Genomic DNA, 26,240 nt, shown 5'->3' with positions numbered 1-26,240 from the left:
GCATGCACTGCCACACCCAATTAATTTTTTGTATTTTTAGTAGCGATGGGGTTTCACCATGTTGGCCAGGCTGATTTTTAAACTCTTGACCTCAAGTGATCTGCCTGCCTCAGCCTCCCAAAGTGCTGGGATTACAGGCATGAGTCACTTAGCCCCCTGCCTTACATACATTGATGTATGATAGAAAATTCTTTTGGGCACTCACAGCAACAAAAGTTAACCCAGCTTTACCTATTTGTGAGTATCTTAAGTCTCCCAAAGCGTTTGATTGTTGCTTTCCAAGAAAATACAGAATTGTGGTCATCCTCCCATGACTATTCTTTACTAATATTGATTGCATCTGTTGCTCTATCCCCTTTCTGCATTCATAGTAACTTCTTTTTCCAATGCTGAAGATTAGTTTTAATAACCTTCTGGGAGACTTCTTTTAAAAAACTTTTTTTTCCTGAAGCATAATACGTAAAGGTGTGCAGCTTTATGAATTTCCCCAAATAGAACACACTTAACCAGTCCCCAGATAATGAGAGCCAAATTAATACTTTTACTACTTTCACAATATTCCTAGACTCATCTTTTAACCGTCTCCCTCCTTTCTTGTGCTATTGTCATGCTATTTACTTTGGTGTATTTTATAATCCACCAGATATTGTTATGAAAGTCAATATTTATATCAGAGTTGACAGACTTTGTCTGAAGGTCCTGAGAATAAATAAATATTCTAGGCTTTTTTTTTTTTTTTTGAGACGGAGTCTCGCTGTGTCACCCAGGCTGGAGTACAGTGGCGCAATCTTGGCTCACTGCAAGCTCCGCCTCCCAGGTTCATGCCATTCTCTTGCTTCAGCCTCCCAAGTAGCTGGGACTACAGGCGTCCGCCACCAAGCCCGGCTAATTTTTTGTATTTTTAGTAGAGACAGGGTTTCACCATGTTAGCCAGGATGGTCTTGATCTCCTGACCTCGTGATCCATCCGTCTCAGCCTCCCAAAGTGCTGGGATTACAGGCGTGAGCCTCCACGCCCTGCCAATATTCTAGGTTTTGCAGGCCATATATGGTCACTGTTGCATATTCTTATTTTTCTAAGCAGCTTTTTAAAGATGTTAAAATCATTCTTAGCTCAAAGGCCTTAATTTGGTCCATAAACCATAATTTCCCAACACCTGACTTGTATTTATCCACATATTTACCCCTCCAGTGTTACTTATTTCTGCATTTCCAAGTTTCTAAGATCATTTCATACTGCCTGAAAAACTAATATTTCTTTTAGCATAAGAATGCTACCCTAAGTTTCCTCTATTTTTATTCTGAAACATCTTTATTTCTGAAGGATATTTTAGCTCAGTATGAAAACAGGTTAGCAGTTTTTCACAGTGTACATATGAGCCCCCTGTCCCCCACTGCAATAGTTTTTCTTAAAGGGACCTGCCTTTCCCTTAGTTGAGAATATTTAAGTGAACTGGGTTCAACCATATGTCAAGTAGTACGTTTGTGGGCTATCCATTTATTTCTAGGAACCCTATGATCATTTAGCCATTGCCACCTACATGGTTAAAATTCTCATTACCAGTGCATCCCTTGGACTCTTGTGCAGATTTTACCCAACCCCTCCCATGCCAAGATCCCATGATCTCTACTGAAATTGGGATCTTACTTTCATTATAGAAGTTCTGCATCATCTACAGCCTAGAGAGGGTGGGTACCACAGAGTTGTCCAAGGATGGTGGTACACTCCTCACCAATGTATTTCTTAATACCCTGATGGGAGTGTCTTTTGGCCTTTCTCTGGCTAAGGGAAAAAAATGAACATAATAATTCATTCTGATAGTTACATCTCCCTCTAAAGCAGAGGTGTCCAATCTTTTGGCTTCCCTGGGCTACACCAGAAGAAGAATTTTCTTGAGCCACAATAACTGATAGCTATCATTAGTATTCATGTATTTTATATGTGGCCCAAGACAATTCTTCCAATGTGGCCCAGGGATGCCAAAAGATTGGACACTGTATTCCATCCAGTATGACTTTTCAGATATCTAAGAAGATTTTACTACACTCATTACAATGGTAGTTTTCCCACAGTGTAATTCTCTGATATAGGTTTGAAATATTGCAGAAATTCACTCTACATTCATTTATACAGTTGCTTTTTCTCCTACAAGAGCATTAAAATTTAAGTATTGCATTGTAAATGAAGGCGTTCCTAAATCACTGTGTTTGTATCACTTTGGTTAATTGGAGATTGCTCCAAAGTAAACGTTCTCAGTGTTGGCTGCACTCAACAAAAACTAGAGGGCAAAGATTTGATGTAGTCAGGGGTTGGCCAAGTTTTTCTGTAAAGGGCTGGATAGTAAATGTTTAACCTTTATGGCTGTATATTAAACTCTTCAGTTGTAGACGTAAGTAGCCATAGACTATGTAAATGAATACCTGGCCCATGGGCTGTAGCTTGATAACCTCTGATATAGTTCATGAGGGTGCATCCCCACAGAGTAAACAGTAGGAAGGAAAGTGGATGTGGAGCAGATAATGGGAGAAAATCAGTATACCCTTAAATAAATAAATAATGAGTTTTTCATATCCTAATATTGCTGACAGGGTAACTTGATTTTTACCCTGATACAAGTTTCCATTGCTGCCTGAGAAAACCAAATCAGATGCTAGATACCCATACGTAATAAGGCATACTGCTTGAGGAAACCAAATCAGATATTAAATACCCATATGTAATAAGGCATGCTGCTTGAGAAAATCAAATCAGATATTAGACACCTCTGTGTAACAAGGCATGCTGCTTGTATTCGAGTCAGACTGTACACTATTGTAAGATAAATCAGCCCCTCCGAAACAACTCTTATGGAAACTTGAGAAGCTTCTAAATGTATGTACCAATATGGCATGCCAATGGCAGGTATGAGGGAATACACTTCTGATAATGTATTTAGAACTCTAGTACATGTAAATAAGGTGTTTTTGGGCTAAAACTTTTATAAATTTCACCTCTTACAAAATTACTTATATTTATCTAATAACATCTCCTACAAATGTGCCCTCGATGCAGCCATTACATTAATGCTCACTAATTTGTTCCTATTCATATTCTCTACCTCCCTTTCTACAAAATAAAATTGCTTACCTTCCTGATTAAGGCAAACTCACCCTGATGGTGTGAGCTTTGTTAGCTGGGCAGGTGGTAATGCCAGAACAGTTTTAAATACATGCTTACAAAAGAACGGTTTTCACTGTACATGGAACAAAACAGGAGGAGTACCCTGGTAATTTTCTGTGATGTATCTTATACTTATTTCACACTGAATAACAGATGTCTATAGTCAGATTCAAGGATAACTGTCAGCATTACCTTAAATCCAAACTCTGTCTGAAAGTTAAAACCATAAAACACCTAAAAACACTTCGTTAGGTTTGTATGTTTCAACAAAAAAAACTACTCTTTATTTTTTATGTCAATATTGTAGTTACATTTTCAGAATCACATGCTGTGGGAAAAAATCAGCAAGTAGAAGGTTTATAATAAACCAAAAAATTTATTTATAACATTTTCTGAATTCACTTAAAAAACAAAAAGGAATCCCCCTTCCCTCAAAATAGAACCCTTTCCTACAGAGTCCATCCAGTATGACTTTTCAGATATCTAAGGAGATTTTGCTACACTCTTTACAATGGTAGTTTTCCCACAGTGTAATTCTCTGATATAGGTTTGAAATATTGCAGAAAGTCACTCTACATTCATTTATACAGTTGCTTTTTCTCCCACAAGAGTATTAAAATTTAAGTATTGCATTATAAATGAAGGCATTCCCAAATCACTGTGTTTGTATCACTTTGCTTAAACATGAATTTTCTGATCTCCAAAGTGCATCTTTGTAAAGCTCATCCCTTGCCCATGCATTCTGTCCTGGTTGACAGATGCGGAATGAGAGCTAATCTCTGGCTTTCTCCAATCTATTGGATATGTATTCTTTCTTGGTAGGAATTTACACACATAAAGTAAGGGAATCCTACCAAATGAAGTCTTCTCAACATTACCAGATGGAAGAATCTTCTCAACAATATTGATTTCACCTTGTTATTGAAAAAAAAAAAAAAAGAGTGGTTATTAACAGCTTTTCCACATATTCCTGGGTTTTTTTTTCTCCAAGGTGCTGAATAAAGTGTGGGCCATATTACTTCACAGTCATCACTTTCACATAAGGCTTCTTTCCAAGAGTTCTCTGAAGTAAAAGTAAGGCATTATACTTCTTTTAAAAAAATTCCATACATTCAGCTTTTCTTTGCAGTGTAAATTCACTGGTGTTCAGTAAGGAATGAGTGGTAATTAAATGAATTTTCATATTCATAGGGGTTGTCAAGAGTGTGTGTCCGCTGATGTTTAGCAAGGTTTGAGCTCCAGCTGAAGGATTTGTTGCATACCTTACATACATATGGTTTCTCTCCAGTATGAGTTCTCTGATGTAGAATGAGGGAAAAGCTCCGGCTGAAGGCTTTATCACATTCAGCACATGCATAGGGTTTCTCTCCAGTATGAGTCTTCGTATGTTGAATAAGGGATGCATGCCAAGTGAAAACTTTACCACATTCATCACATTCATAGAGCTTTTCTCCAGCATGAATTCTCTGATGTTTAATAAGGAATGAGTGACAACGGAAAGCTTTCCTACATTCATTACATTCATAGGGGGTTTTGGTTGTATGGATGCTCTGATGTCGAGTAAGGTGTGAGAAACGGCGAAATGCCTTCCCACATTCAATACATTCATAAGGTTTCTCTCCAGTATGTGTAATCTGGTGGCGAATGAGTTCTGAGCCACTGCTAAATGCTTTCCCACATTTCCTGCATATATATTGTTTCTTTCCTATGTGAATTCTCTGATGTCGAGTGAGGTTGGAGGCACGGCTAAAGGCCTTTCCACACTCAGTACATTCATAAGGTTTCTCCCCAGTGTGCGTTCTCTGGTGTTCAATAAGAAATGAAAGGTAACTGAATGTTTTATTACAGTCCTTACACTCATGGGGTTTCTTTCCAGTATGTATCATTTGATGTTTCACAAGGTTTGAAATCTGGCTAAAGGTTTTGCCACATTCCTTACATGCATATGGTTTCTCTCCAGTATGAGTCCTCTGGTGTAACACCAGGGAAAAGCGTCGACCAAAAGTTTTTCCACATTCATGGCATCCATAGGGCCTCTCCACAGTACTGATATGCATATGTTGAGCCAGGGCTTCTTGATGAGAGACTGTTATTTTCCTAATACATCCCTGATTTTCTTGCAGCATCTCAGTATGATCTTTGCATTTCCAGCCTCCTTTAAAACTGGAATACACAGGGCCTTGACTTAGAATTCTTTCCATGATCAAATACTGGGATGAGTCATCATAAATGACATTTTTTGCTGAAAAGTCTTTGATCTCACCACTTGACTCTGAAACTGAAAGATACCAAAAAAAAAGTGAATGTTTCTTTTTCCTGTATTGAATAAAATAAGGCCATTTCTCCCTTCTTTAGCAACAGAATGAAGTTTTAAAAAATCTTATCAATAGCAGCTTTCACAGCTGTCTGTGACTGAAATCCGAGTAGTATGCCCAGAACTTCAGAAAAGATCAAATAGAGATAGACATATAGGTAAATAAGGAGAAAGAGTAAATATAAGTAATTGAAAGAGCAGGGAAAACAGAGCTGTCAGGAAGTATTTGTGAAGAATAGGTTGCTAGTCTCCTTCACCACCATTTAAACGATATTTACTGCCAGAATTATCTAAAAATGGCAATTTCATAATGCTGCTACTAAACGCTGTAAGTGTTCGTCAGATTGCACAAAGACATTAGATTCTGTTCATTTAGTGCCTTTGGAACATCTTATAATAACTTACTCTAAATGAAAAAAAAAGCGGTTTCTCTGAAAACTTGCCTATGATCCTCCAACTCTACCTTCTGAACTATTATGAAGCTCATATTTGGTACAATTATGTCTTTTCTGAGACCTATTTCAGGATGTAATGTGGGAGGAGGGTAAGGATTAAAAACCTGACTTGGGCATTATGCTGATTATCTGGGTGACAAAATTATCTGTACACCAAACCCCCATGACACACAATTTACTCATGTAACATGAGTAACCTTTAACCTAAAATGAAAGTTGGACAGAAAAATAAAGTGTCTTAATAGCAAATGTGTTTGACAAACATAAGCCCTAATTTTCTCCATGCTGAATTTTAACGATGGACTTCATCATTTTTAAATTGGAACAGAATTTTGAAATAATATGAAGTGTCTCCTTAAAAATACATTCATACTCTTGGCCGGGTGCAGTGGCTCACGCCTGTAATCTCAGCACTTTGGGAGGCCAAGGCGGGCGGATCATGAAGTCAGGAGATGAAGACCAGCCTGGCTAACACGGTGAAACTCTGTCTCTACTAAGAATACAAAAAATTAGCCAGGTGTGGTGGCATGCACCTGTAGTCCCAGGTACTCAGGAGGCTGAGGCAGGAGAATCGCTTGAACCTGGGAGGCAGAGGTTGCAGTGAACTGAGATTGCGCCAGTGCACTCCAACCTGGGTGACAGAGCGAGACTCTGTTTCAAAAAAAAAAAAAATTCATTATCTTCAGGAAATTCTTATTAGGAAATCTACACTTAAGTGTATAGAGGTAAAAGGCCATAATATATAGAACTTATTCTCAAATGTTTCAGAAGAAAAATCATATGCCAAATGATAAGGCAAATGTGTATAAGCAAAGGTGAATGTGGACATTCTTTGTACTATTCTTATAACTTTCACATAAGCTTAAAATTCCCAATAACATCTAAAAATGCATTTTTCATTTCAGTCAAACGTACGTTGGCACTTTGGGAAAAATGTTATCTGTTATTGCTCTCACTGTAAGCTTTTAAGGAAAGGTAAACAGACTGTTTCTTTGATGAAATATTTAATTCATATCTCAATAATGGATCAAGATCTGTACACCTATATAGTAGGTATACAGAATACATGAAAGATCAAGATGGGGAGGCAGTGAAACAGCTGTTAAAATAATTGTGTCAATGCAGATAAAACTTTAAATTTCTTTCTTGCCTCTTCTTTAAACCAATTCTGTATCTACTGAGTATCTCAATAAGAGCTCTGTAGATGTAAACTGAGTAATTCTTTTCAGGAACTGAGAATATACACAGGGAAAGAGAACACAGAAGAAAATATTGATGTAAGACACAAGAGCAAGTTCATTATACTTAGGGTAAAAATTGTATAAAAGACCAGAGATAAGATTTAAAAATCCACTGCAATAAATAAAGGCTTCATCTAGAAATGCTTCAAGGAAACTTGTTGGGAACTGAAATATACCAAGTGAACCTGGACATTAAAAAAAAAATAGAAAGCTGTTGGGGCCAGGTGTGGTGGCTCATGCCTGTAATCCAAACACTTTGGGAGGCTGAGGCTGGAGGATCACTTGAGTCCTAGAGTTTGAGACCAGCCTAAACAACATAGTGACAAAGTGAGACCCCTTTTTTCTTTACCAAAAAAAAAAAAAAAAAAAAAAATTAAAACTTAGGCATGGTACTGTGCATCTGTACTTCTAGCTACTTGACAGAGTGACCTGGAAGGACTACTTGAACCCAGGAATTCAGGCAACAGAATGTCACCCTGTCTTAAAAAAAAGGGGGGGGGTGTTGGACAGGTACGATGTTATTGTTAGATATGAAGAATAAGCTCAGGTGTTCTCTTGCATGGTAGGGTGATTATAGCTAATAACAATGTATCTTTCAAAATAGAAGTTTTGAATGCTCTTGTCACATAGAAATGATACACATTTGAGATAATGGATTTGCTAATTAACTTTATATGATCATTATACAATGTATACATGTATTGAAACATCACATTGTACTTCATAAACATGCACAGTCATTGTGTCAATTAAAAAGAAAAAAAAATGGGGTTAATTGCACAGATTTAGTGTATTCTTTGCCATATTTCTCACAACAGTGAGTAAAAAACACAATCAAGAAAACAATGTTCAAGATATAAAAATAGAATGCTAATTACATATCCCTTCACACACTTCCCTTCCTCAATCACCTCACCTCTTCCCATCTCCTACTATACCTCCATGCTCTTTTTAGTAGATGCCAAATGGATTTGAGGAAACTCAGTACTTATTAAAAGCCTATAGATAGAAGGTCTCTTTTCTTTTTTTTTTTTTTCTGTAAGAAACGGAGTCTCGCTCTCTCACCCAGGCTGGGGTCCAGTGGCATGATCTTGGCTCACTGCAACCGCCGCCTCCCAGGTTCGAGCAATTCTCCTGCCTCAGCCTCCCGAGTAGCTGGGACTACAGGCACACGCTGACACGCCTGGCTAATGGTTTATTTATTTATTTATTTATGTATCTTAGTAGATATGGGGTTTCACCGTGTTCCCCAGGCTGGTCTCAAAGTCCTGAGCTCAGGCAATCTGCCCACCTCGGCCTCCCAAAATGCTAGGATTACAGGCATGAGCCACCAAGGTTTCATTCTTGATGTAATAAAGGATTCCTTTGATAAACCAGCAACTAATATACTCCAAGGAAATTTTTTAGATGTATTCACTCTTTTCTTGGGAAAACAGCCTAATATCTTCTATCGCCAATGTTATTTAAGATCAATACAGGAAGAAGGAAATTACGGAAAATTATGACAGGGAGACTTGCAGTTTCCAGTCTGACTTACAAGGATCTTAGAAGTCACTACTCTGTCCTAACAACAAGTAAAAAGTTGAACAAACTAAACTCTTGTAAGATCCCTCAGAGAAGTGCAGTTAACAGGGCAAACAACTGCCCCCAAAATGAGACAGGAAGATACGGTGACAACTCACCAGAAAAGAAACCCGCAAGCAGAAACCTCTGCAGGAACCAGTAACTGATGAATAGCTGGAAGCTCAATGTGGACAAGTCTGGTTCAAAACTCTAGTCATGGGTGTCCCTAGGGTTCTGTGTTTTACCTCCAGGAGCTCTGTCCGGTGTTCAGAGTGAATATTGGAGAAAAATTCCCTTGTGTTTTTGGAAGGGCTAAGATAAAAATAGCCATTTTTTAAAAGAGACCAGAGTATTCCATTCTTAACAAGGCCTGCCCTCCAAGAAAATATTTTACCAGAGCCTAACCTGCCCTGGGAAAGGAAATACCAAACTCTAGCCAGCTCTAGCCTTCCACCAAGGGAAAGGGAAATATCCTATACTCCAGCCCCTTCTAGCCATCCTATCCCACATAAGGTGGAAAAAAAATTAAGAACTAATTAAGTTCTTAGTCCAGAAGCACAGGCTTACCATAATTTTAAGATTACAAAATGCTTCTCTTCCCCCAACACCTTACCACTACATTACGAAAGGCAGTTCCTTTTACTCAGTACATCATGTCCATCCTTCAACATAAAATTATGAGGTATACTAAATGGCAAAAAAAAAAAAGTTTGAACAGACTGAACAAGCATCAGAATCTGAGACAGATATGGTAGGAATGTTGGAATTATCAGTCCAGGAATTTAAGAAGCTATGATTAATATGCTAACAGTTTTGCTGGGAAAAAGTATACAAGATGCAAGATGAGATGGATAATATAAGGAGAGATGAAAATTTTAAGAAAGAATCAAAAGGAAATACTAGAAATAAAAATTCCTGTAATGGGCTGGGCGCAGTGGCTCACGTCTGTAATCCCAGCACTTTAGGAGGTGGAGGCTGGCAGATCACAAGGTCAGGGGATCAAGACCGTCCTGGCTAACACAGTGAAACCCCATCTCTACTAAAAATACAAAAAACTAGCCGGGTGTGGTGGTGGGCGCCTGTAGTCCCAGCTACTCGGGAGGCTGAGGCAGGAGAATGGCATGAACCCAGGAGGTGGAGCTTGCAGTAAGCTGAGATTGCGCCACTGCACTCCAGCCTGGGTGACAGAGCAAGACTCCATCTCAAAAAAAAAGAATTCCTGTAATGAAAATAAAGAATGCCTTCAATGGGCTCATGAGTATTCTGTGTAGGTATCTCAATAGAAACGTCCAAAACTGAAAAACAGATAAAATATTGAGGGGAAAAAAAAGGAACAGATTATCCAAGAACTGTGGGACAACTACAAATGAGGTAATATAAGCATAACAGAAATACTAATAAAAGAGAAGGAAGAACAGAAGCAGTCTTTGAGGAAATAATGACGGAGAATTTCCCCAAATTAATGTCATAAACCAAAACAAGATCCAGGAAACACAGAGAACACCAAGCAAGGTAAGTGCCCTCTCGCCCCCTACAAAAACCCCTACAATTAGGTATATCATATTCCAATTTCAGAAAATCAAATACAAAAAAAAAAAAGAAGTCAAAGGAAAAAACCTTACCTATAAAGGAACAAGGCTGGGAATTACAGTAGTCCTCTCATCTGTAGTTTTTCACCATTTCAGTTACCTTTGTTCAATATTTAAAAGTATTAAATAGAAAATTCCAGAAATAATTCATGTTTAAACTGTACACCGTTCTGAGTAGTGTGACGTCTCGCACCATCCTGCTCCATCCCACCCTGAATGTGAATCATCCTGGCATATCTATGCTGCGAATGCTACCCACCTGTTAGTCACTTAGGAGCTGTCAAATCACCTGTCAGATACCTGAGCAGTATCATAGTGCTTGTGTTCAACTGACCCTTATTTTACTTAATCATGGCCCCAAAGCACAAGAGTAGTGATGCTGGCAATTCAGATATGCCAAACAAGCTACAAAGTGCTTCCTTAACGGGAAAATGTGAAATTTCTTCTCCACTCAATAAGGAAAAACTCTCATATGCTGAGGTTGCTAAGATTACAGCAGAATGAGTCTTCTATTCATATGAAGAAGAAAAAAAGCAACTCAGCTAGTTTTGCTGTTGCACCTCAAACTGCAAAAGTTATAACCACAAGTGCATAAGTGCTTAGTTAAGGTGTAAAAGGGCCAGGCAAGGTGGCTCATGCCTGTCATCCCAGAATTTTGGGAGGCCAAGACAAGGGGATTGCCTAAGTGCTTGAGGCCAGAAGTTTGCAACCAGCTGGGCAAGATATGGAGCACCCGTCTCTAAAAAAATTTTTTTAAATTAGCCAAGTGTGGTGGCATGCACCTGTGGTCCCAACTACTCAGGAGGTTGAGGTGAAAGGATCGCTTGAGCCCAGGAGCTCGAGGCTGCAGTGAGCTATGATAACACCACTGCACTCCAGCCTGGGTGACAAAATGAGACCCTGCCAACAAAAAACAAAAAATGGAAAAGGCATTAAATTTTTGGATGGAAGACATGAACAGAAACATATTCTAACCAATGGCAATGAGGTTCAATACTATCTGCATTTTCAGGCATCCATCGGAGGTTTTGGAAAATATCCCCTGAAGATAGGGGAGGATTACCATACATCAGATCTTCTCAGAAACCATGAAAAAAAACAAGGAGAGTGGAGTGAAATATTTAAAGTGCTGACAGAAAAGAAAAAAAAAAACTCTCAAGCCCACAATTCTGTAGCCTGTGAGATTATCCTTTAAAAGTGAAGGAGAAATTACTCTCTTAGAAAAATAAAAGTTTTTTTAAGGAATTTGTTGCCAGTACACCTGCCCTGCAAGAAATGTTGAAAGAAGTTCTTCAGAGAGGTGGAAAATGATACAGGTCAGAAACTCAGACCTACGTGAAGAAAGGAATAGCATTTAAGAAGAAATAACTAAAAGTAAAATAAATATTTTATTTTTTAAAAAGACAGGGTCTTGCTTTATTGCCCAGGCTACAGAACAGTGTTGGGATTATATCTCACTAGAGCCTCAAATTCCTGGGCTCAAGCACCTCCCACCTAAGCCTCCCAAAGTACTGAGATTCCAAGTGTGAGCCACTGCACCCAGCCTTAGTTTTCTTATTCTTAATTAACCTCACAGATAATAGCTTGTTCAAAATAACAATGTATTGGCCGGGCACAGTGGCTCACGCCTGTAATCCCAGCACTTTGGGAGGCTAAGGCCGGCAGATCACCTGAGGTCAGGAGTTTGAGACCAGCCTGGCCAACACGGTGAAACCCCGTCTCTACTAAAAATACAAAAATTAGCCAGGCATGGTGGTGTGCACCTGTAATCCCAGTTACCCAGGAAGGAAGCTGAGGAAGGAGAATCTCTGGAACCCAGGAGGCAGAGGCTGCAGTGAGCCAAGATCATGCCATGGCACTCCAGCCTGGGTGACAGAGCAAGACTCCATCTCAAAAAATAAAATACAAGGCCAGGCACGTTGGCTCACACCTGTAATCCCAGCACTTTGGGAGGCCGAGGCGGGCAGATCACGAGGTCTAGGAGTTCGAGACGAGCCTGGCCAATATGGTGACACCCCGTCTCTACTAAAAATACAAAAGTTAGCTGAGCGTGGTGGCTCACGCCTGTAGTCCCAGCTACTCAGGAGGCTGAGGCAGAAGAATCGCTTAAACCCAGGAGGCGGATGAGCTGAGATAGTGCCACTGCACTCCAGCCTGGGTGACAGAGCAAGACTCCATCTCAAAAATAAATAAATAAAATACAAAAAATTAGCCAGGCATGGTGGCACACACCTATAGTCCCAGCTACTCAGGAGGCTGAGATAGGAGAATTGCTTGGACCCGGGAGGCAGAGGTTGCAGTGAGCCAAGATCGTGCCACTGCACTCCAGCCTGGGCAACAGAGCAAGACTCTGTCTCAAAAAAATAATAACAATGTATTTTATGATTATAGCTTACATATAAGTGAAATTAATGACAACAGTGATACTAAGGACTGGAGGAAATAATGAGAAATATTTTATTATAAGGTACTTGCACTACACATGAAGTGGCACAGTATTATTTGAAAGTAGGGTTAGATTATTTATAAATGTAGGCTGGGCATGGTGGCTCATGCCTGTAATCCCAGCACTTTGGGAGGCCAAGGCAGGTGGATTACTTGAGGTCAGGAGTTCGAGACCAGCCTGGCCAACATGGCAAAACCCTATCTCTACTAAAAATGCAGACCATTAGCCAGGCATGGTAGCACGCGTGGCTGTAATCCCAGCTACTATGGAGGTTGAGGCAGGAGGATCCGTTGAACTCGGGAGGTGGAGGCTGCAGTGAGGAGAGATCATGCCACTGCATTCCAGCCTGGGTGACAGAACAAGACTCCATCTCAAAAAAAAAAAAAAAAAAAAGTATATTGCAAACTTTAGGACAACCATGAGAAAAAGAAATATAATCAATATGCTAAGAAAGAAGAGAAAATGAAATCATATAAAATACTCAATAAAAAACACAAAAGGGGGCCGGGTGCATAGGCTCACGCCTGTAATCCCAGCACTTTGGGAGGCCGAGGTGGGCAGATCACCTGAGGTCAGGAGTTAGAGACCAGCCTGGCCAACATGGTGAAATCCCGTCTCTACTAAAAATACAAAAATTAGCCAGGTGTGGTGGCGGGGACCTGTAATCTCAGCTACACAGGAGGCTGAGGCAGAAGAATTGCTTGAACCCAAGAGTGGGAGGTTGCAGTGAGCCAAGATTGTGCCACTGCACTCCAGTCTGGGCTACAGAGTGACATTTCATCTCAAAAAAAAACACACACACACACACACGAGGTTAGATGTGGTGCCTCATGCGTATAATCCCAGCACATTGGGAGACTGAGGCAAAAGGATCTCCTGAGCCCAAGAATTTGAGACAGCAGTGAGCTCTGATTGTATCATTGCACTCTATCCTGGGAAACGGGGAGACCCTGTCTCTAAAGAAATAAATAATTTTTTTTTTTTGGAGACAGAGTCTCACGCTATTGCCCAGGCTGGAGTGCAGTGGTGTGATCTCGGCTCACTGCAACCTCTGCCTCCTGGGTTCACGCCATTCTCATGTCTCAGCCTCCCGAGTAGCTGGGACTATAGGTGCCCACCACCACACCTAGCTAATATTTTGTACTTTTAGTAGAGACGAGGTTTCATCATGTTAGCCAGGATGGTCTCAATCTCCTGACCTTGTGATCCACCCACCTTGGCCTCCCATAGTGCCAGGATTACAGGCGTGAGCCACCGCGCCCAGCCAAAAAATAAATAAATTTTAAAAGTAAAGGTCAACTGTCTAAATACACTAACTTAAGACATTGTCAGAGTGCATCACAAAACAAGACCCAACTATATGTTGTGTACAAGAAACCTAGTTTAAATATGAAGATGCATATAGATTTAGAATAAGTGAGTACAGAAAGGTATACCATACTAACACTTATCAAAAGAAAGAGGAGTAGCTAAATTAATTTCAGACACAGCAGACTTCAGAGCAAAGTTAAAGAAGAGCACTGCATAATGATAAAGGAGTCAATACTCCAAGAAAGAAATCATAAAAATCCTTAGTGTGCAAGTGCCTAACAACAAAGCATCAAAATACATTAGGCAAAGCCTGATAAAACAGCAAGGAGAAACAGATGAATGCACTATTACAGTTGGGGACTTCAACACCCCTCTTTCAGAACTGGACAGATCCAGCAGGCAGAAAATCGGTAAGAACATAGCTGAACTTAACAGCACCATCAATCAACTGATATCAGTAGACTACTTCATGCAACAGATTACACAGTCATCTCCAATTCCCAAGACATTCACCAAAATAGACCCTATTCTTAGTCATAACACACATCTTAACAAATTTCAAAGAATAGAAATCATATAATATGTGCTGTCAGACCACAATGGAATGAAACCAAAAATCAGTAACAGAAAGATTAAAAGGAAAATCTCAAAACACATAGATATTGAACAACACACTTCTAAGTAACACAAACCAGAAATCTAAAAAGAAATTCAAAAATATTTTGAACTAAATGAAAAGGAAAATACAACTTATTTCAGTGGGATAATTAGTGGGATGCAGTGAAAGCAGTGCTTAAAGGAAAATTTATAGCATTGAATTAATATATTGAAAAAATGTAAATTGTAGGGAAAAGAAAGAGAGATCAGACTGTCACTGTGTCTACGTAGAAAGGGAAGACATAAGAGACTCCATTTTGAAAAAGACCTGTACTTTAAACAATTGCTTCACTGAGATGTTGTTAATTTGTAGCTTTGCCCCAGCCACTCTGACCCAACCTGGAGCTCACAAAAACATGTGTTGTATAAAATCAAGGTTTAAGGGATCTAGGGCTGTGCAGGACATGCCTTGTTAACAAAATGTTTACAAGCAGTATACTTGGTAAAAGTCATCGCCATTCTCTAGTCTCAATAAACCAGGGGCACAATGCACTGCAGAAAGCCGCAGGGACCTCTGCCCTTGAAAGTTGGGTATTGTCCAAGGTTTCTCCCCATGTGATAGTCTGAAATATGGCCTCGTGGAATGAGAAAGACCTGACTGTCCCCCAGCCCGACACCCATAAAGGGTCTGTGCTGAGGTGGATTAGTAAAAGGGGAAAGCCTCTTGCAGTTGGGATAGAGGAAGGCCACTGTCTCCTGCCTGCCCCTGGGAACTGAATGTCTTGGTATAAAACCCGATTGCACATTTGTTCAATTCTGAGATAGTAGAAAAACCGCCCTATGGTGGGAGGCGAGATATGTTTGCAGTAATGCTGCCTTGTTATTCTTTACTCCACTGAGATGTTTGGGTGGAGAGAAACATAAATCTGGCTTATGTGCTCATCTAGGCATAGTACCTTCCCTTAAACCTAATTATGATATAGATTCTTTTGCTCACATGTTTTTTGCTGACCTCCTTATTATCACCCTGCTCTCCTACTACATTCCTTTTTGCTGAAATAATGAAAATAATAATCAATAAAAACTGAGGGAACTCAGAGGCCGGTGCCGGTGCAGGTCCTTGGTATGCTGTGCGCCGGTCCCCTGGGCCCACTGTTGTTTCTCTATACTTTGTGTCTTATTTCTTTTCTCAGTCTCTCGTCCCACCCGACTAGAAATACCCACAGGTGTGGAGGGGCAGGCCACCCCTTCATAAATCAATCATCTACCTTCTATGTTAGGAAATTTTAAAAAGAGCAAATTAAATTCAAAGGAAGAAGAAATAAAAATTAGAGCAAAGGGCGCAGGTGCAGCGGCTCACACCTGTAATCCCAGCACTTTGGGAGCCAAGGTGGGAAGATCATTTGAGGACAGGAGTTCAAGACCAGACTGGACAACATAGCAAGACTCTGTCTTTACAAATAAAAAATAAAATATTTAATCAGGAGTGTTAGCATGTGTCTGTACTCATAGCTACTTGGAAGCTAAGGCAGGAGGAAGGCTTGAGCCCAGGAAATTTAGGTTACAGTGAGCTACGATTGTGGCACTGCATTCCAGCCTAGGTGACAGAGCAAGATCCTGTCTCAAAAAAAATAGGCTGGGTGTGGTGGCTCACATCTATAATCCCAGCACTTTGGGAGGCTGAAGTGGGTGGATTACTGGAGGTCAGGCGTTCAAGACCAGCCTGGCCAACATGATGAGACCCCGTCTCTACTAAAAATACAAAATTAGCTGGGCATGGTGGCGTGCACCTGTAATCCCAGCTACTCAGGAGGCTGAGGCAGGAGAATCGCTTGAACCCGGGAGGCAGAGGCTGCAGTAAGTGAGATAGTGCCATTGCACTCCAGCCTGGGCAAAAGGATAGAAACTCTGTCTCAAAAAAAAAAAAAAGCACAAATATTGATGAAATTAAAAATAGGATATTAATAGAGAAAAGCAACCAAATCAACCTAGTTCTCTGAAAAGATAATTAAAATCAATAAGCCTCTAGCCAGGCTAATTAAGAAAAAAAGATGTCATACATTATTAATATCAGCAATGAAAGGGGGCCTCAGTATAAATTTCATGGGCATAAAAAGGATAATAAAGGAACACCATGAACAACTCTGCCCACAAATTTGATAACATAGATAAAATGGACCAATTCCTTGAAAGACATACATTGCCAAAGCTCACACAATAAGGAGGAAACTATCTGAATAGGCCTTTATCTAGCAAAGAAATCAAATGAGGCTGCGTGCGGTGGCTCACACTTACAATCCCAGCACTATGGGAGGCCAAGGTGGGCAGATTGCTTGAACCTAGGAATTCAAGACTAGCCTGGGCAACATGGTAAAACCCCGTCTCTGCAAAAAAATACAAAAATGAGCTGGGCATGGTGGAGTACACCTGTAGTCCCAGCTACTTGGGAGGCTGAGATGGGAGGATCACCTGGGCCAGGGGAAGTTGAGTCTGCAGTGAGCCATGATTGCACCACTGCACTCCAGCCTTGACAACAGAGTGAGACCCTGCCTCAAAAAAAAAAAAAAATCAAATGAATAATTAATAACTTTCAAAAATGAAAGCATCAGGATTCACTGGTAAATTCTACCCAACATTTAAGGAAGAAATTATACCAACCCCCTCAATCTCTTCCAGACGACAGAAGTGGAGGGAAAACTTCCCCACTCATTCGATGAGGCCAGCATTGACTTAGTATCAAAACCAAAGGAATTATAAGAAAAGAAAATGACAGGCCAGTATCTCTCATGAACATAAATGTAAAAATTCTCAACAAAATACTAGTAAATTTAATCCAACAATGTATAAAGGGAATTATACTCCATGCCCAAGTGGAATTTATCCCAGGTATACAGGGCTGGTTCAACATTTGAAAATCAATTAATGTAAAATATAATCACATCAACAGGCTAAAGAAGTAAAATCACATAATATCAATAGAAGCAATAAAAGCATTAGCAAAATCCAACAACCAATCGTGATAAAAAAATAAAATCACATGATAATATCAATCATTCATTGCTGATGGGAATGCAAAACGGTACAATCACTTTGGAAGACATTTTGGCAGTTACTTACAAAACTAAATATATTCTTACCATATGACCTAGCAGTCACACTCCTTGGTATTTACCCAAATGAAATGAAAACTTATGCCCATACAAAAACCTGCACACAGATGTGCTTTATTCAAAATTGTCAAAACTTTGGAAGCAACCACAATGTCCTTAAGTAGGTGAACAGATAAGTAAACTGCAGTACATGCAGACAATGGAATATTATTCAGTGCTAAAAAGAAAGAGCTATCAAGCCATGAAAAGACATGTAACTAAAATGCATATTACTATGTATTATTATGTGAAATAAGCCATTTTGAAAAGGTTAATTCCAACTCTCTGACATTCTGGAACAGGCAAAACTATGGAGACAGTAACAAAAATCAGTGGATGCCAAGGGTTAGGAATGGATGATTAGGCAGAACAGAGAGAATTTTCAGTGCAGTGAAACTATTCTATATACAACAATGGTATTTGCAGGAAAAAATCTAGAAAGATTTAGAGCCTTCCTTCCTTCCTCCCTTCCCTTCTTTCTTCCTTCCTTTTTTTTTTAGACAGAGTCTTGCTGTCGCCCAGGCTGGAGTGCAATGGCATGATCTCGACTTACTGCAACCTCCGCCTCCTGGGTTCCAGTGATTCTTCCACCTCAGCCTCCCGAGTAGCTGGGATTACAGGCACACACCACCACACCCGGCTAATTTTTGTATTTTTAGTAGAGATGGGTTTCACCATGTTGGCCAAGCTGGTCTTGAACTCCTGACCTCAGGTGATCTGCCCACCTTGGCCTCCCAAAGTGCTGGGATTACAGGCGTGAGCCAGCACACCCAGCCGTATTTTTATTTGTATAATAAAGATAAAGAGATATAAATATACAACTTGACTAGCATTCCTATAGAGAAGCAATATAGAAAAGAAACGGGGGAAAGTTGCTTAAGAAGAAACAACAGGTATGCAACAGTTTTACAAAGAAAATTCAAAATTTTAAGAAGCTGTACAGGTAACTCCTAAATGTCTACTTTAGTTCAGCATCAGCATCATCTGGTCATTTGTTAGAAAAGCAAATTCTGGCTGGTCTGAATGCAGTGGAGTTTATAAGTCATTGATAACAACTAGTTACAGATTTCTTTGTTTCTCCTCCACTCACACTGCTTTTTTTTTTTTTTTTTTTTTTGACTAGCCAAAAAAAAGAAAGAAATGCAAATTATTTGGTTCCACCCCAAACCTACCAATTTAGAGTTTCCAGGGTGGGGCCTAGGAATATGCATTTGAAACCTCTTGGCTATGATACTCAATTGCCTACTGGATTTATATATTCGTATCCCACAGAGACCCAAACTCAACAAGTCTCAATACAATCTTCCCTCCCCTACAAACTTGCTGATCCTTTTTTTTTTTACTAAGGAAACAATCATACCACCAAAAAGACTAATGTCAACCACAACTTCTCAGTCTTCTTCATGTCTGTCATCTAGCCAATCGCCAGGTCCTTTTGAGTCTACTTCTTCACTTTATTTCCAATCTGTCTACCTCCCTCAGCTCCCTGGATGCCTACATAGTTCAGGTAATGATTAGATCTACACTAGATTGCAGCAACAACTCTTAAATGGTAGCCCTGTTTACTTAAAATAATTCAGAGAAAAAAAGGGGCAGGAGTAAGACAAATACAATAAAATGTTAATCATTAAATCTGTAACTAAGGCTATATAGATTTGAGCAAAGAGAAAAATGAAAGAGAATTGAGAACCTAGAAACATACAAACACAAAAATTGACATTTAACTAATTTCAAAACAGTGAGGAAAATGGTTGATGTATCACAATAAATGATACTATGATAACTGGATCTCCATACAGAAGATAGCAAAGTTGACTACTAACTCACATGACAAAATAAAGTGAACGATGGATCGAAATGTGAATGGCAAAATAAGTAGGTTTTTTAAAAAGAAAATATAGGAAGATGTCTTCATCATAATCCCTTAGGAGGGAAAGATTCTTAAACAGGCTAAAAAAAATTAAACATAAAAGAAAAGATTGATAAATCTGACCACACTAAAATTGAGAATTTCTGTTCATCAAAAGAAGCTATAAAGGGTAAAAAAAAAAAAAAAAAAAAAAAGCCACATGTGAAAGATTTTGCAGTACATACAATTAGCAAAGGATTTCTATCTAAAATATATAACTTCTACAAATCAATAAAAGAATCCAATAGACACAAGAGCAAAAATCTTCCAGATTCACTTCACAGATGGGGATACCTACATGTTCAATAAACATACGAACATGTTCGTATGCAAGTTTAAACCACAAGCTACCACTGCACACCCTTCTGATAGGTGAAAATTACGATGCCCAACAGGCATTCACTTATTGGGTTTGTGGGAGTATAAGTCAGTCAAGGGTCTTTGGAAAACATTTTGGCATTATCTAATAACATAAAGAGATGCATTATCCTCCAACTTGGCAATTCTAGTCCTAGATATAAACCACAGAGAAACTTGTGCCAATATGTATCAGGATACAGGCACAGTAACAGCATTGCTTGCAGTATCTCTAAATGTGCAAAAAACTTAAGAAGCCCTCAATAGTAGAACGAATAAATTGTGGTATACTTACTTGTACAATGAAAAAAACTATTAGAGCAATTACGTTAAAAATTTTTTTAACTTTAAAAAAAATAGGATCTTGCTCTATTGCCCAGGCTGGAGTGCAGTGGCACAATCATAGTTCACTGCAGCCTGAAACTCCTCAGCTCAAGTGATTCTCTTACCTCAAACTCTCAAGTAGCTAGGACTATGGGCACATGCCACCATGCCTAGCTTTTAAAATTTTTTTGTGGAGACAGGGTCTCTCTATGTTGCCCAGGCTTGTCTTAAACTCCTGGCCTCAAGTGATTCTCCCAACTCAGCCTCCCAAAGTATTGGAATTATAGGCATGAGCCACTGTGCACAGCCAAAAACATTTTAAAAATAATTTTGAGAAGCAAATCAATAAATACATTATAAATCTTTCTATATAAAGTTCACAAACACACAAACCTATAGTGAACACAAATGCAAACAGCTGATGAAACGATAAAGAAAACCAAGGAAGCTACTTTACCATAAAAGCAAAGAGATGATTAGCTTTATTGGAGGGTTAGGATGAGCACACAGAAGGCTCTCAAGGAACCTAGCAGTGTTCTGTTTACTGACCTTGGTCACATGGGTGTTTGCCTTATAATAATTTATTAAGCTGTACATGTATGTTCATGCATTACTTCTGTCTGTGATATTTCACAATGAAAAAAATTTTCAAAACAAGATACTGGAAAGAACACATAAAAACTTCAAGAACTGTGTTAAAGTAGTAGAATTAGGCCAGGCACAGTGGCTCACGCCTGTAATCCCAGCACTTTGGGAGGCCTAGGCAGGCGGATGACTAGGTTAGGAGTTTGAGACCAGCCTGGCCAACATGGTGAAACCCCATCTCTACTAAAAATACAAAACTTAGCCAGGCATGGTGGCAGGTGCCTGTAGTCCCAGTTACTCAGGGGGCTGAGGCAGCAGAATCACTTGAACCCAGACAACGGAGGTTGCAGTAAGCTGAGATCGCACCATCGCACTCCAGCCTGGGGGGCAACAGCGAGACTTCGTCTCAAAAAAAAAATAGTAGAAGAATTAGAGGCAACTTCCATGTTTTCCTTTTTCCTCACTTCTTTTGTACATGCTTTTATCAGTTTTGTTATTTTTTAATTCAAAAAGGACATTTTTCCTCATTTGCTCCCACTAAACAAAGTTCCCCTGCACCTGTTCCATCTCACTGCTTCAGCCCACATTAGTACCTCCTTTGCAAATCCTTCTGGACATTCTCCTAAGGGACTCCACAGCATTTCATATTAACAACCACTACTCTTCCTTAAAGCTACAGCTCAGCTTTCATGGCATCTGTTTCATCAGTCCTAAGCTGCTGCCTCCTAAAAAGTACGCATTCCTCCTTTTCTTTCTAAAAATCAGTGTACCTCCATTAAACATGTGCTATAGAATCAACTATAGAATTTACAGAACTTACAAAATTCAGAACTTACAGAATTCATCACCTTTTCTCCAAAACTGACCCTTTTTCTGTCTTTTGTTTCTCTACTACTATCTGTATCCAAATTACCCAAGCCTAAAACACCAACTGGAAATTCCTTTTTTCACTGCTGTACTGCTAATTTGAGGATATCTAATGCAAGTTATTTAGACACATCACTAGGTCATGAATTCCTTGATAGTTATTACACTTTTGCACACCCTCTAGTCTCTGTAGCACTTAATAGAAAGTCTTGAGAAAGATTTGACAAGATTAAAATTTCTGTAAATATTAAGAGTGTATGTGAAGGAATAAATAAATATCAGTTAATCAAAGAGTAATGAGTTAATCTTTTCAAGGTGATTAAATAGAACAGCAAAATATGTACTTTTAATTTTTTTTTCTTTCTCAGGTTGAATTTAGGCAATAGAAATATATGTCCATTTGAAGAAAGAAAGGAAAGAAAAAACAAAAAGAAATGAAATTCAGAGACCAGACAGAACAAACAATGGGAACAAAAAAGACACCTGTGAGAAAGTAGAGAAAGTATAAGGTGAGAACTGGTCAAGTATGTCAGCTGTTAGGTAATATAGAAAAAACAGAATTGGGTATGAAGTAGTCTTTTATGGAGTTGTAAGTGAAACTTCAGTCTTTATACCTCTGGTATCTTTTTTTTTTTTTGAGATGGAGTCTTGCTCTGTCGCCCAGGCTGCAGTGCAGTGGCGCGATCTCGACTCACTGCAAGCTCTGCCTCCCGGGTTCATGCCATTCTCCTGCCTCAGCCTCCCAAGTAGCTGGGACTACAGGCACCCGCCACCATGGCCGGCAAATTTTTTTGTATTTTTAGTAGAGATGGGGTGTCACCGTGTTAGCCAGGACGGTCTTGATCTCCTGATGTCGTGATCCACCCACCTCGGCCTCCCAAAGTGCTGGGATTACAGGCGTGAGCCACCACGCCCGGCGTATCTCTGGTATCTTTAAGGGAAAATTTTCCAATCAACATATTAAAAAGTATTCCTTTCTCATTGACTAATTGAGTGGTTTTAAAAAATTTCCCCATCAGCTTCCAACTCACTCACCTGAAAACAGATCTCTTTTCACTTCCCTTTTCCCCAGCCAGGGTTCTTTCCCTTGCTCCAGTAAGGAAACCACATCTGGCTTAGAAATGGAAAGACCTGCTTGCAGAAAATGAAATAAATTCAAGATCAGTCATTGAATCCTAAAAGAAATGTCAGATGTAAGTTTTTAAAATGTCTAAAAATAAGGTGCAGTTACATCCCCATCTTAAAACTAATTTTAAGAAACCCCATACTTCTCTTGGGAATATTCAGCCAGATAATTATAACAGCCACTGTAACGGTCAAATTTTGACTTGAGGGAGATGAAGAAGAATACTTACCCAGTGAGACCAGATGGCCATAGTTCTCCAACATTACACATCTGTACAAATCTCTTTGAGCAGGCTGAAGCCATTTCCACTCCTCCTGGGAGAAGTCTATGGCCACATCTCTGAATGTCACTAACCCCTGAAATGACAGACAGATATTTGCATGACCAGCACACATGCCCACAAACTCCCTCATCAAGGAATAAAATGAGTCTCACTGTGGAGGTTAGGCAATGTGTCTAAGTAGTAACAGTGGGAGTTTTCAGAATTCTGAGTAATTATATAATGAAGAGCCTAGCTCTTGTGTTTTGTTGTATAACTGGAGAAAAGGAGAAAAAACATAAATTATCTGTCCTGAGATAATTTACAATTTTATTCAAAATAAAGGATTGTACACATGAACAATATGGATTTTTGGCATTGGTTGTAAAAATTCTTAAGATTTTACAGTATTCCTTTATGTTAATAAACAACGTATATTTTCCTTAATACCATCCTATTTTAATATAATTCAGCCAGAATTTCTTCAGGGTAATAATTGGCTACAGCAGATAACAGCACCACCCTTCAAATGGAGCATACAGTCTCAAGTTTGTCACAGTCATCCCTAATCCTAAAGAAATACCTGTGAAACTTAGTGGTAATTTTAGCAATGTCACAGAACAAGGAGGATAAGCAATAAAGAATCTTGATTCCGCAAGAAGAGAATGTAATACCTCCCAGGACAGAACCTAAAGCACTTTCCCTCTGAGTTAGGGGGAATAATATATAAGCCCTTGCTTTGCAGCCTGGTTTTGCACCACTTGAGTGATCCACATTGATCTATAAGGCATGAATAGGAATTTAAAAGGTCTCAAACTAGTAGCAGCCCCAGATGGATGGCAGTTATAATTTACAGTTTTGAAGTTTAATAAAAAAGTGATTAAAGACTGTTGACTAATAAAGCAGCTGTTTCCTACACAGCAAGATCTGCAGCAGAGGTGGAAATTGGATTCCCCAGCAAAACTCAGAGAGCCTCTAAATTTGGAGATAAGTATGACAAAAAGTAGGGTAAAGAAGTGGAACTGAAATGAGGGACTCATTTTGAATAGTTGACCCTGTTATCCCCACTGCTGTGAAGCACAATTACCAGCCAAGCCCTTAGCCAAAATCAAAATAAAAATGTGTTCCTTCTGTCATGTCTGAAAAATGAGCTCTGTGGATTCAGAGATTTTGTTTTGGTCACTTCTGCATCCTCAAGACATAGAATGAGTTGCGCATTAGGATCACTTGGACGGACCCTTAAACTGCTGGGCCAAATTCCCAGTTCCTGATTCAGAAGGCTGGGGTAGGACTCAAGAATATTCATTTCTAATAAGTTCTCAGATGATGCTGATACTGCTGGTCCAAGGATCACACTGTGGGAAGCACTGAAAGTAGAGGTTCAGTAAAAACATATTGAATAAACGAATGAACGGGCACTGGAGTAACGTAAAGCACTCCTCATTCTAATACTGTGGGAAAGAGGAGGCAATGTAACAGCTGGCACCCTAACCCTCTCACCCTAAAACACGCCAGCCAGGTCAGAAACCCCGCCCACATCTGGATAGCTTCCTGTCACTCTCTTCATGTATACTTAAGTATAAGCACCTGAAAAGGAGGAACAAGGGACAGGGTCCTGGGGTTCTGCCAGGCAGGTGGTTGTAGGAGAAAGAAAGCCACGTCCCAAGTCCTGAAAAACACGGCTGCACTTCACAAAGAAAAGTGGAAACAGGCTAAGTGGGTTGGCTCACTTTAGGCCAAGAGTTTGAGGTTACAGGATGCTATGATCGCTCCACTGCCTGGGCGACAGGAGGAGACCCTGTCTCTCTCTCTCTCTCTCAAAAAACAATATATATATATATATATATATCATTAGCTTACCTGAGACATAGCTCACAGAAGGGACGGAGGAGATCAGAAAAGTGTAAAATGGCAGACCTGGCAGACAGAAAAAGGAGCCCTGAGCGAACGGGCCAGCTAGGCCGCGCCCAAGTCACTAGATTCCCGCACTGGGGATTCCCGTGGCCCCCGCTCCGCGCCTCCCACGTAGAGAGCGGGGCGCCCTGAGAGATCGCGCTTGGACCACTGGCGCCGGCTTTCTCTTCCTGTCACGGCGCGCCTCCCCAGAACCCCCTCACCTAACAGTGGCCACAGGACGGCGCGTTTCCGTGGTGCTTTTCGCCAGGTGGGCGTAGCGTTCCGGGGCTCCGGACCGAGTCACCGCCAGGGGCCATCTGGCGCAGACCGGGCGGGCTCCTTTCCTTGCCTACAGCCAACACAGGCCAGACGCTCAGCGCCGCCCCCCAGGGCCCCACTGCGGGCGCCGCAGGAATTGCGTCTTCAGAAGCCTCGCGGACGTCACCCCAACCAGGCCGCGGGCCTCAAGAAACTACAATTCCCAGAAACCAATGCGGCCCTTCGCGCAAGGGCTTTTTGTTCCTATTGGAACTCCCAGAGCGCCTCGCTGCCGTGCCCAGAACGCCAGGAGACAAAGAACGAGGACCTGGGACAACTACAATTCCCAGACGCCATCGCGGCCCGGTGCGCCAGAGCATAGGGCTATATCCTCCCACGCCCAGAGCCGAGAAACAGAGAACTCGGGTCCTAGGCAACTACATTTCCCAGAAACAACCGCGACCACCCCCCCCCCCCCCTCCCCGCGGAAGAGTACACAGGGCTTTGCGTTCCTACAACTGCCAGAGTGCCTCGCGGCCACGCGCACAACCACCCGAGAAAGGAAGAACGCGGGACTCAGGTAACCACACTTCCCAGAAACAACCGCGACCCCGCGAGAGAGCATATGGCTTTCCCCGCCTCACTACAACTCCCAGGGTGCTTTGAAGCCACGCGCACATCATCGAAAGACAAAGAACACGAGCTTCAGGCAACTACACTTCCCAGAACCTCTAGCGACCCTGTGCAAAAAAGCGGAGGACTTTCTTCCCCTACTACGACTCCCAGAGTGCATCGTGGCCGCCCCCAAAGCCAGAAGACCAGGCAGGGCTCTAGC

The 26,240-nt window shown here is 40.5% G+C and overlaps 1 protein-coding gene across 3 annotated transcripts; it reads right to left on the bottom strand.

Moving 5' to 3' along the window:
* Window positions 1-3,515: 3,515 nt before the first annotated feature.
* ZNF140 (zinc finger protein 140) lies at window positions 3,516-25,923 on the bottom strand. 3 transcript variants are annotated; one of them, XM_054444916.2, is made up of 5 exons: window positions 25,369-25,923; window positions 25,112-25,168; window positions 23,222-23,348; window positions 22,902-22,997; window positions 3,516-5,437 (listed from the first exon to the last, which is right to left on the bottom strand). In XM_054444916.2, exons 2-5 carry the CDS (start codon window positions 25,118-25,120, stop codon window positions 4,296-4,298), a joined length of 1,374 nt encoding a protein of 457 aa, XP_054300891.1. In that variant the 5' UTR covers window positions 25,121-25,168; window positions 25,369-25,923; the 3' UTR covers window positions 3,516-4,295. The 3 variants fall into 3 exon arrangements, with proteins under 3 accessions (XP_054300891.1, XP_054300890.1, XP_054300892.1); XM_054444915.2 differs by having other exon boundaries at window positions 22,902-23,000; window positions 25,369-25,546; XM_054444917.2 differs by lacking the exon at window positions 25,112-25,168 and having other exon boundaries at window positions 22,902-23,000; window positions 25,369-25,502.
* Window positions 25,924-26,240: the final 317 nt, after the last annotated feature.

Source organism: Pongo pygmaeus, chromosome 10 (assembly GCF_028885625.2).
Source record: "Pongo pygmaeus isolate AG05252 chromosome 10, NHGRI_mPonPyg2-v2.0_pri, whole genome shotgun sequence".
NCBI lineage: Eukaryota > Metazoa > Chordata > Mammalia > Primates > Hominidae > Pongo > Pongo pygmaeus.
This window is presented reverse-complemented; position numbering and strand designations above follow the sequence as displayed.